The sequence below is a fragment of the Pangasianodon hypophthalmus genome, chromosome 7 (genome assembly GCF_027358585.1).
Source record: "Pangasianodon hypophthalmus isolate fPanHyp1 chromosome 7, fPanHyp1.pri, whole genome shotgun sequence".
Taxonomy (NCBI): Eukaryota; Metazoa; Chordata; class Actinopteri; order Siluriformes; family Pangasiidae; genus Pangasianodon; species Pangasianodon hypophthalmus.
Window position 1 is genome coordinate 5,357,818 of NC_069716.1, and position 12,122 is coordinate 5,369,939.

Below are 12,122 nucleotides of genomic sequence, written 5' to 3' on the forward strand. Positions count from 1 at the left end.
CCGAAGCCGAAACAATTCTGCTTTTTCGTAAAAGGCAACTTAACGAGGAATATTTAGTTTCAACAAAGGGGGCATGTTAGCATTTTAATTGCAATTTCAATTCCCCTACCACGAAGCACACAGCTGCTACAAAAGTTACAAACACGGGGCAGTCATGGCCTAATGGGGGCAGTCGTGGCTTAATGGATAGAGAGTCGGACTTGCAACCCGAAGGTGAACTTGAAGGTTGTGGGTCCGAGTCTCGGGTCCGGCAGGGATTGTAGGTGGGGGGGGGGTGAATGACCAGCGCTCTCTCCCACCCTCAATACCACGACTGAGACCCTTGAGCAAGGCACCGATAGTTACTGTCGAATCAGGATCTTTTATCAGAGCTCTGGTACTGAAATTTTTTTAAATTGGAGGAAATCCTTATTTTTATGACAACATTGTATAGCATGCACAGGCATTGAATAACATGTTTATAGATTCACGTGTATGTATTTATAAAAGCGTGCGTATCTGTATTTACAAGATGAGATGAATACACACTTCACTAAGTATATTAAATCAGAACATTAGTATTTAAAGTATTTTGAAATCATTCATAGAACTGACATATGTGATTTTTTTAAACTTTATTTCCTGTTTATGAGTGAGTTATAAAGTCTATATTGTGTTTTTTGTTAACATTAACAATAAGTTAACAAGTTAACATTAACATGAACATTAGTGTTAGCCAAAAAGCATACAACTGCTGTCAGGGGTTCATACGGGTGCGATATCATAACATTTTAAATATTACATTATAATGAATGAATTTTTTTTACAGTGTTTCATTTGTGTGTGAGTTGGTTGGTTATAGCCACTCCCACTTTTTTTGTGGACAATGGATGTGTATCCTGAGGAAGGCTGTGTTAAGCCAAAACACGCTGATCAACGATGTTTTAACGTTTTAATGATTTAGCCCAATTTAATAAAGGTATTTTATGCTTAATCATGTGAGTGCCTTGCAATACTTTGTTGTTTCATCTGATATTTACCTCATATATCAAATGAGCACCAGTGGCTACACAATTGTTTATACCCCTGTAGCAAACCCAGTTGTCTTGTTTTGGAAGAATACTTTTTTTATTTGAACACCGTAAACACAGTATTTAAGTTAATAGCATGTATAAATGCCACACACACATATATTGTTGAGTATTAGAGTAGAGTAAAACAGGGGTTTGCTCTTACTACCGCATGTCTTGGGAGAAGTCTTGCATTATGCCATGGTTTCTGCATCCTGTATGTACATTATACCTTTCTACAAAATAAGCTTGTTTCTAAGTGTGTGTGTGTGTGTGTGTGTGTGTGTGTGTGTGCAGAGCCTACTCGACAGACCACAACAAAGAGGAGGAAGAGGAAGAACTCAGCCAGCAGCGCGTCTAACAGCAGCCTCGGCAACAGCACAGGCAGCAAGAAACGCAGTCCGGCCAACAGCTTCAGCCTGAGCAGCCAGGTACCTGTAAGCATCCAAGTTCCTCAGTTTACACACACACACTCATAACTGTGAACTGTGAGCACATCACAGCAAGATCACAACCTGCAAGAAAAGATAATACCAGTGTATTAAGGTAACCTAGCACACATATACACCTACACACACCACACACAGATATATGTGTGGAGGTCTGTCAGATGACTCTGTGGCTGAATTCTGAGAAATGGCTAAAATATACCGTAAATTGGTGTTGACGTCAGAGAGAGAGTCACACTATCGGTTTTATTTATTTCTCTTATTTGAGCAAATCACTCCTAAAAACTCCAAAAAGCAAACCTCATCATTTCCATTGAGATCGTTCTGTTCATGGACACTTTATCATACTTCAACCACATATAGGTGTAAGCTCTCACTCATTACCCGCTCGTTCTCTGCGACTCCTTGTCCCATGCACAGCCAGCGCTTGACCACGCCCTGGCTGCCATTATCGGGTTTTGACCAAAATTGGGTTTTTATCTCAGTCTTGAGGAAATTATAAATATATTTCACCAAAACAACACAAATTATTCATATCATTTCATGGAGCTTTAGTGGTAAATGGAATTCAAACAGAGTACAACTGTAAGGTGACCTGAGTTCATGGGGATTCATCAGCATTAACATGGTTTCACAATTGCACCTCATGATAGAACATATACTTGTAGTGCATTATGGGTAATGCATATTGTTCTCCAGCCACTCAGACCATGAATACTAGAAAATAATGATTATAGATAAATATGATATTATTAAACTCTTGTAGTTAAGAGCTGATTTAGCACCTAATGCACAAGGCTAGAAGTTTAAAAAGATGTAAAACACTTTTTATTTAAACTATGTAGACCTCTAAATTAAATAAAATGATTTAATTAATATTTTATTAAATCCTTATATTATGTTTAGGTCAACAGAAAAAATGGTAAAAGTAATCTATGCAGCTGTTTCATGTTCTCCATTTCTCTAATGGAGAAACAGTAAAATGTAGCTCAATTATACCGTTTATCTACGAAATATTACAGTTGCAAAATATTAAACATAAAATGCTGCTTTTGTGACAATGTGTATAGTTAAAAGCGCTATAGATATTTGAATATGAATGAAATTGAAATATGAGTGTATCCTGAAAGAGGGTGGAGGCATATAAAAGCAAAAGGATGCAAGAAAGTATACCACATTCAAAAAAGGAAGATGCAATCTTTTTTTTTCTTTTCATTATTAATCTTATCATATTTGCCTTTTTTTTTACTTGATAAGGTGGTAATGAAGGAACTGTGAAATCTCACACATTGTATGTCTTGTAGGTATAAGTTTCATTTTGTCCTAAGGGTATGCAAAATTTACACTTACATCTGCACACACACACACACACACACACGCACACACACACACACACACACACACACACACACACAGGGTTCCAAAGCATGGGCAGAGCCGTTAGGGGTTTATTTCTATATTGTTTATATTGCTAATAATTGAGATGAAGCTATTGGGTATCTCATAAAGCTACGTTGTAGCAGGTATTTTATTTTGCAATAAAATCTAAAGAGATGGCTGGGTGAGTAGTGAACAGAGCATGAGTGTTAACCGGAGGCGTTTATCCTCAAGTGCCTTTTTATCCCCAGGCCTCTCGTCCCTAGTGAGTCTCACTCAGCCCCCGGGTCAAACGCACACTTCAACCCACAAGTGTTACAGCTTTCACCAAGGGAGCAATAGTGGGAAGCAGGGTTGCATTTATTTGCAAATGGCTGATGGGATTTGTAGTACGTAGCTGTTCCCCAGAGTCACGGCACACAATAGGAACTGCAAATGCTGACTGGGAGATTAGTGTGGATTTGGAGCATGTTCAAGCTCTTCACACTTTTGTATGCTCTGCTTGAGGTTACTAGTAAAATCAGAGAGGCAAAAAAAAAAAAAAGATTTTTATTTTGTAGCCAGTGATGTATGCATGTTTTGTAGGCAGGTGCAAATATTAAATATACAGGATAGTGTAATGGTTTTTAAAAATCTTTTTTTTTTGTTTGCTGGCTCAATACCAGTAAAAAACAAAATATTAGATAACACAATTTAATATTTTAATAAATTAAAAAAAAATATATATATATATATATATATATATATATTCTTTTTTACTTATTGTACAAGTAAAATGTTTTTTTTAAATACATTTGGAAATAACCTTCTTAAAATGAAAAATAAAATAAAAGTGAAAAAAAAAAGAATATAAGTAAAACTAAAATATAATCACATTTGTTAATGATAATTTAATGATCCTAGATAATTATATTATACACTATAATTATAGATTATATAACTGATTTTTGGTAAATAGTAATGTATTAATGTATTGTTTTTGTGGTTGCTATAAGATGAGAAATTTAAAGGTCGAGAGTCTCATCAGGTTGTAACTGTGAGCGTGAGTGTGTGTATGAAGTGAGAGTGTAATTACTGAATGGGTGTGAGGAATTTTATCTTATGTGATAATATATCTTATGTTATCTTTTTGCTTATGTGTACATGTGCATTATGTTCATTATTAATCCTTATGCCATTCTACATTGTGTAGGTTTGTTTGTGTGCTTCATGTGGTAAATAACATATACAGATTGTGCGCATGAAGCATGTTCCTACAATATCCTGTGTTATACCACAGCACTGTTGAATTCTCAAATCTGATTGGTCAGAAGGTGTTGATTAATTTTTTATAACGGCAGCTCTGATAAATACGTTTTAATACATCATTGCAAGAGTAACAGCTAATTTGCAGTGACTTGTATAGCAAGGAGACTTGTATGTGAAGAGATGTTTAATTAATGTTTTTGGAAGGAGTCTCCAGTGTCAGTGCTTTGTAACTGCGCTGTATCTTTCAGTTTTCTGACATGGGAAAGTCTTCAGTTAAGAGGGATTTGCAATTTCTCTGTAATATTTTTATTTTATTAAATTCAAGAGAGAGGAAAAAGAGAGGATGGTGAGGGAACGACTGTTTATAGCTACTAAAACGTAATCATGTCAATAAAATCGATCAATAAAATGTGATTGTAAGACGTAAGATAAACTAATAGTTACTATAAATGGATAAAAAGTACACTGTCGTTAACTAATATAGAAAATAATATTTTTTTCTAATTTTTTTCTAGAATTAATGATCTGTGGAATCACAGAAGTGTTAGTTAGTTGGCTAAGTGATGTTAAATGAGCGGTTCAGGTTTTGGTTAAAGGAGCGGTTTGTATTATTTTAGCCCTCTGCTGCCTGCATGGAGTATTGCAGTTGCAGTGAAAACATCGACTAGCCTTTTCCTCCCCCTGAACCATTCAACTCCACCCCCTCTGCTGCATGAGATGTCTTTTAAAGCAGAGAGATTGAGCTCATTTCTGGGCCAGAAAAACTCAACCAAAATTATTTTTTAAATATTTTGCATGATAATTTATGTCTTTCAAATTATATGATTATTTTAAGTCTGGAAACACTTTTAAAATTACAAACTGCTCCTCTGGCTCTTTTGCATAGCTCTTCTTTTTTTTGTTTTTTTTTTGTTTTTTTGCTAATATAACAGAAATTAAAAGTTTGAGAGCCTCTACGCTGTGAATAACATAGGCGACAACATACAATCTCATTAACTTTAATCCAGATAAAAACTACAGAACAGAAAGAATTAAGTTCTTCTTCAATGAACAGATGCACCAGTGACATGACTTACAGTTTATTAGGATAGAGCAGCTAGCACATTCGTGTAAAATGCACTAGCTAATCCGCTGGCTAGCAATAATAACGGCACATGAAACATACGAAACATCTGACATTAATTTACACCAATGCCTGACTGTTTTGTACCCTTTGAGCTTTGTTCCCCTCTCTCTAGGAATGAATTTAATTGCGAGAGTTCGTACTTGCTCTGGAAAGAAAATGCACACACATACATGACACACACACACACACACACACACACACACTGTGAGAAAAGTGTTGGTGTGAGCCACTGACACGGTTCCAGCTCTCGTTATCATACATCTATATCTGAGTGGGTGTGTGTCACTGAACACTTGGCCCCCTCCATCTTAAAGCGAAACACGGAGCCTGTGGAGCCGAGCCACGCTCTGTGGAGAAGAACATGCTGCTTACATATGTAGCACGGCCGTTTGGTTTTGTCTGTGCAGTTGTACAGCAATGAGCACTCTCCGACGTGAGCCCACTCACAATGAGGCAGACATGTGACCACCGGTGGAGAGGTGCGAGGCGGGTGTGTATCAAACGCTGTTACAACAGTGCCCCCTAGTGCAAGTACATCACAGTGCTGTGGTTCTGGAGAAAGATTCCAAACATTGCTCAGCAGTGCAGTGTGTTGTGTCATACTGATCCTCTCCTGTCCATCCGAAATCAGTGGTTTAAGACGGAGGAAACATGATTACACAAATATAAGCAAAATTATGAAAAGAGAAGGCTTAGCTCTGAGGAGAAATTGTTTTAAGTCAATATAAAGTATGTAAATATGCTTAAGATTTAAAGAGATTTACACAGTTGTAGTAAGAACTTGTCCATTATTATGCTAGTAGAACATTTTGAGACACAGTGATATTTAAAAATAAAATATTTAATATGGACCTCATTTTAAATCTTCCTCACTGTGGCTAGGTTTGTGCGATATTCATTTTTCCCTGCTTGTAATTTACTATTTAAAAAGAATGCACAATTTTTTAGTGATAAACCGTTTAATCGTCAAGATCTGATGGATAAAAATGACAGGAAAATGAGCTTTCAACCATTTCAGGTTTAAGGAGAATAGGGGAGAGTGTAATAATATTAGCAGGTGTGTGGTTGTGAAAACTCACCTGGATGGTGGATTTTTAGGTTTTTAGATTTTGTAGTAATGGACAGTAAACATAAAAACCATAACAGCGCAGTTTCAGTATAATCCTTTTCCAGATCAGTTGTGTAAACAGTTGTCCACATGGCTGACGTTATCACTGTTGATGCTGCTCAAACTGTTTGCGTATTTAATCAAATTCTAACTCTCATCATCATTCAGTTTAATTGGGTTACATCATGACACTTCATCTTAGACCTATTTAATTTATAGGTCAAAATTTTTTGTCCTTTTTTCTCTGCAAGTGCCATTTTTACCATTTTCAGCCAAAATTTTTCAGTGACATCTCGAATAAATATAGTTAACTAATGTTAGTGAAGACGACCACAGATTTTCTTTCTGATAGATTTTATTTCACATTAACGAGCTCAAAACTTTCTGCATTTACCGTGATAGAAAGAGAGGATGCTAAACAAGTCCAGTCAAGAGCATGTGAGATGAGGGAAGGGGGCGGGGCTTCCAGGCGATCCGTTCATATCGGAGAGTTCAAAATTGTTGCCTTTTTCTTTTCATTCAAACAACAGCAAAAAAACAGAAGATCATTTGTAAAAGCAGAACGTCTCACTTTCTGTGTCCTGTAAGGAATTTTCTGTAAGGAAAGCTGTAAATAAAGTTTTTGCTCTCTATCTCCTCCCACAACTTGCTTTTCAGAAAACCGAAAAGATATTTTTTTTTTGTCCTTATTAATTTTTTAAAGTAGTAATTAATTTATTTAATTAATTAATCAAACGATGGTGGCTTGGAGATTCTTCTATTTCATTGGTCCCAGAATGTATTAAAACCCTGTAGCGTTTCAGTTACATCAAATGTTTTAGAGGTAAAGTTAAATTCTGACATTTTACAAATTCTAACTCTTAGAGAAAAGGGTTCATCAAGGATTCATTTAATAATTAAAGGTTCTTAGCTTCCAAAAAAAGGCTCTGTAGGGTTCTACAGAGTACCTTTAAGGATTCCTCCAGATGTGTACACACTGCCACTGCCAGTTTTTCAGTCATGTCTGTTTATAACATGACATTTATCAGTTAAGTCTGAGCATTTTTCTCAAAAATCCCAAATTCCCATCTGGTAATTATGAGTTCAGTGAAGACTTGAATGCTTTTTGTAAGCCTTCAGCTAGTAATTACTGTAAATTTGGGCATGACATGAAGGATTATTATTCATTAAGTGAGGAAATTACAGCAAAGAATACAGTTAGGAAGTTTAGAAGGACTTTTTAAAACTTTTTCTCTCTTTTTTTTGTGAAATGTTTGTGGGAAAAACAAAAGTGAAAGACAAAATAGCAGGATAATGAAGCTTTTTTTTTTTTTTTTTTTTTTAAAAAAACATTGACTAATTAATTTACTTAATATTATTATTTAATTTTAGATTCTTAAAATTTTGCTTATGTGGAGCAGAATGAACTCTGAACAAAACACGAATGAAGACAAATAACTAAAAAAAATTATTACCTCAAACAAAATAACCTCGAATCTACTAAAACAATTCAGATTTGTAGTGACATTATTCAATAAGGAATATTTCTGGGAGGTATCTGTGACTCCGCTTCATGTCAGGCCGCATCACACAACACCATCATTGATTAATTTCCTATAACAGCATGCTCCGTTGTGTTTTATTCCTTACTTAACCTGACTTTTGTCTTGTGTTGTTGCTTGTGGTTCAGCCTCGGGTGTTCGGTTCAAGGCTCAGGTCAGGAGAGCTGATCCCGAATCAGCGCTGAAGGGCAGAAGTGTGTTTTGAAGTGCGGTTCTTTATGCAGGTTTATCCACAGGCTAGAGCTACTGTAATGAGATGAGTACGCAGAACACGCTTCTTATTTGATAGCAATTAGAGCCTGCAGTCAGAACACCAGCTGGAACCTGTGAGATGCAGCACTCTGTGAGTGTGCGTGTGTGCATGTGTGTGTGTGCGTGTGTGTGTGTTATTGGCCCCTGGTTTCACACCCTGAGTGGAGGGCGACAGTTGCCGTTCAAAAACAGATGGCGAATTCAAGCCTCGTTGGCAAGCAGCGATCTTTTTTTTCCATCACTAACATCTCTGCTAATGAGTTAATTAGCTATGTAAATTGACAAATCAGCATGTGGATATTGTGATTTAGTCCAAAAGCCCACCTTAATGAATGAGTGTAATTATGGAGTAGAGAGGAGGAGTGGGAGCTCAGCGGCCTGCGCGTGAGGCCTTGTAGACCATCAGGAGACATGGAGAGAGAGTGTGAAGGAGAGCAAGAGAGAAAGAAAGAGAGGGGAGTTTATAATGGCTAGTGATTTGATTAAGAATTATTTCACAGTGTTTTTGTAAATGAGTGTTTTCTGCATAACTGATAGCACCAGCGTACCCCCTAACTGAGCGACTGTATTTACCAGATTAGAAGATGAGCAGGTGCTGCCACTCGTATGTGCGTAAGGAATAAAACACTTCAGAACATGCATGGTATGGTGTGTATTCTCACCACACTGAAGTGTATTATTTTCCGTGTTTTTTTTTTTTTTTTAATTCTTCTAATAATACAGCAATTTGTTCCTTTCTCAGCCATAGTTCCTTTCTCATAGTTCGTAGCCTTAAATCCAATGTATCTGAATCATTCTAGTTAATTGTAAGCTTATTATCACTACATTGGAGCTTTACGTTATAAATATTAAAAAAGGTTTTTAAAAAATGGCTCGTGCACTAACCCCGCCCCTCTCATGGTATGATTGGCAGGACGTGATGGTAGTGGGCGAGCCCACTCTGATGGGCGGTGAGTTTGGCGATGAGGACGAGCGGCTGATCACGCGGCTGGAGAACACGCAGTACGACGCCACCAACGGCCTCGACGACGATGACGACTTCACCAGCTCGCCGGCGCTGAACAACAGCAGCCCCTGGGCTAAAGCGCCGCCGCCGGGCCAGGACAGCAAAACCGAGAGCACGGCTTCGCAGGCTTCACAGTAACCAGACACAGTCCTATCTTTCTCTCACACTCACTCTCTTTCTCTCTCTGACTTTACTTTCAACCCCGATGATCCAATTCCCATCTCATGGCGTCCGTGGCGTCCATTTTTCACCACAGACTTCGATGTGTCCAGCGATACACAGCACTGAGAAGCTGAACAGGCCTGACGAGGGAAATGGGCATTTTCAAAAAAAAAAAAAGATGAAGAAGAAGATTGATACATGAGATGTTCAACTGATAAACTATAGGTGGTCAGTGAGGTAGCAATACATGTCCATGGCGACTCCTGTCTGGACAACAACCAATCAGTGAAGAGATAACTGCGGTTGGATGGTCCGTCATTGGAGAGCAACTGAGATCTGATGCACATTTGCATTTGCATTTATTTCAAATTCCTTTTCTTAATTTTGAGCATTTTTTTCCAATACAACAAACTGGCCAAGTCCTAAATCACATCCTTTTACGTGCTATTATACGGCTTAGGACGTATCCACTGCTTCTGAAAAAGACAGACATTGCTGAGGGAAGGACAAACTTCTTGAGCTGTATAATTTTCACATGTAATTTTACCCAAAAGCTATTTTGTTTTCTGAGTCTAATTGTGTTATTTTTAAGGATTTGTGAATATTCTGTGATCTCCTTGTACAATCTCTGATTGAAGGCACATATGACAAACATACTCCCTCTGTATCCCTTTAACAAACCTCTTACCAGACCGGACTGTAACTTGTTGCTGCATGATATTTTGAAATCTGTAAACTGTTTTTGTTTATTCCTCGGTCTGAGGCCATGTTGTGTTCAGTTTATCGGTTTAGAAACACCTGCAGGGTCGTTCCTCTGTACATATGGACGCAGTCCGCTCTGGTGCAGCCCATCGAAGACCACTGATCCTCATCCATGACGGCAGCTCTTTTGACTGACCTTCAGTTGACACTGTTTATTTTCACTAAAGTGGACCTGAATGAGAAAAGTAAGAATGCTCATTGCTAATTTGACATTAGCAAACACATGCACAGGGCACGGATGTACACTCACTGGCTATTTTAATAGTAACAGCTCTACACCTGTTCATTCATGCAATTATCCAATAGCCAGACTGGTTCAAGTTGACAGGAAGGCTGTGGCAACTCAAATAACTCTTATATATTTGGTAACTCAAATAACTCTTTATAACTGTGTTCAGCAGAAAAGAATCCCAAAACATTGCCTGGTCTTTTTCCAATCTTTAACTCTCCAGTCTTGTTGAGCCTGTGCCCACTGTAGTCTCAGATTCCTGTTCTTGGCTGACAGGAGTGGAACCGGATGTGGTCTTCTGTTATTGTAGCCCATCCACCTTGAGGTTCGACATGTCATGCTTTCTGAGGCGCTTTTCTGCTCTCCATGGTTGTAAAGAGTGGTTATTTGAGACACTGTATCCTTCCCGTCAGCTCAGGCCAGTCTGGCCGTGTCAAATGCCTCATGAACGAGGCAGTTCCACCCGCAGAACTGGACAGGTGTAGTGGTGTTCCTGTTAAATTGTCCAGTGAGTGTATTTTGGTGTTATTGAGCTGAATAGACAGTGACATGACCTTCAATGTTCAAGATGATGACGATGATGATGATGATGATTGGTATACTCCCAACCAAAACATCTATTTTTGGTCTGTTCATTTGTGTTTTAATAGTTTTTATGACTGCTTATTTTTTTTTTCCAAAGATCCAAATGTATTTCCAGTTCCAACACAATGGAACTCCGATCTTGTATTATTAGAACTCTGCACTGTTTGTATAATATTTAGCAGAGGTGTTTTCGTGTCATATCCAAAGTCTTGTATGTATGCTTTGCGATTTTGTGTGCCAATAAAATGTGCTTAGGCCTACAGGACTACAGCTCTTATCTTCTTTTTTTTGTCTATGTGTATTGTTAATCCAAGCCTTAGTAAAGTACCATGGAAAAATAAAGGAGTAAAGGAAGTAGTGTTGCTGCCTCACAGCTCAGGGCTCCCCGGTTTGATCCTCGGGTTGCTGTCTATGTGCATGATTTTTCCTATCCTATTTTTGTCTGTGTGGGATTTGTCTGGGTTCTCTGGTATCCTCCAGCCTTCAAAATACATGTAAAGTGTATTGGCCATGCTAAATTGTCCATAGCTGTGAATATGTATGCGCATGGTGCTTTGCTCCATCCAGAGTGTTTTCCTGCCCAATGCTCAGTGTTCCCATGATAGGCTCTAGATTCACCATGACCCTGACTTTGAATTTTCAAAGAAAATTCCTGGTAAGTTTTTTTCCTAAGCTTCTTAAAGAACATATACAGTTCTTTGGCTGTTGAAGTGCTGGGAATGTAACATTTGTGCAATGAACACTAAATATCCACCTTGCCAGTGTTGAGATAACAGTTAAAATTTGGGTCCAGGTTGCAAACCGAAATTAGGTTTGTCAGGGTTTTCGTGAAAAGTGCTTCTTCGCCAACGCTGGCACAGCATTGTATAATAAGAACCAGCAGTGCCACTCAAAATAGATGCTGGGCCAAAGTCAGTTTGCTTCTTCGCTAAGACTCATGCACAGTTTTATATGTTTATTGAATGTGCTTGTGCTAACTTTGCTGAGAATGTATAGCTTCACCAAGAATTGTATATGTACTTTGCATATTTTACTGCAAAACTTTATTACTTTCATGAGGAGTGTCTGTAGGATTTATTAGCATGCATGTGTATCATTGTCTATCATTTTTTAATCATCCTGTCACCTGCATGCCTAAAACAGTGTCTTCTTAAATCATTTTAATCTCATAAAGGCTTGTTAATATGCTAATGAGTTTAACTTTGTATAGTAGAGCTGGACACACTAA

The 12,122-nt window shown here is 37.8% G+C and overlaps 1 protein-coding gene across 3 annotated transcripts in view; it reads left to right on the forward strand.

Moving 5' to 3' along the window:
• The window catches only part of ldb2a (LIM domain binding 2a), a 77,597-nt gene extending 66,438 nt beyond the window's left edge, over nt 1-11,159 (forward strand). For 2 of the 3 annotated variants that reach the window (XM_026940658.3, XM_026940659.3), the window contains exons 8-9: nt 1,347-1,486; nt 9,064-11,159. In XM_026940658.3, coding sequence (XP_026796459.1) covers nt 1,347-1,486; nt 9,064-9,294 — 371 coding nt within the window. In that variant the 3' untranslated portion in view covers nt 9,295-11,159. The remainder of the gene's footprint in view (nt 1-1,346; nt 1,487-9,063) is intronic. The other variant, XM_026940660.3, reaches the window with a different exon arrangement.
• The last annotated feature ends 963 nt before the right edge of the window (nt 11,160-12,122 follow it).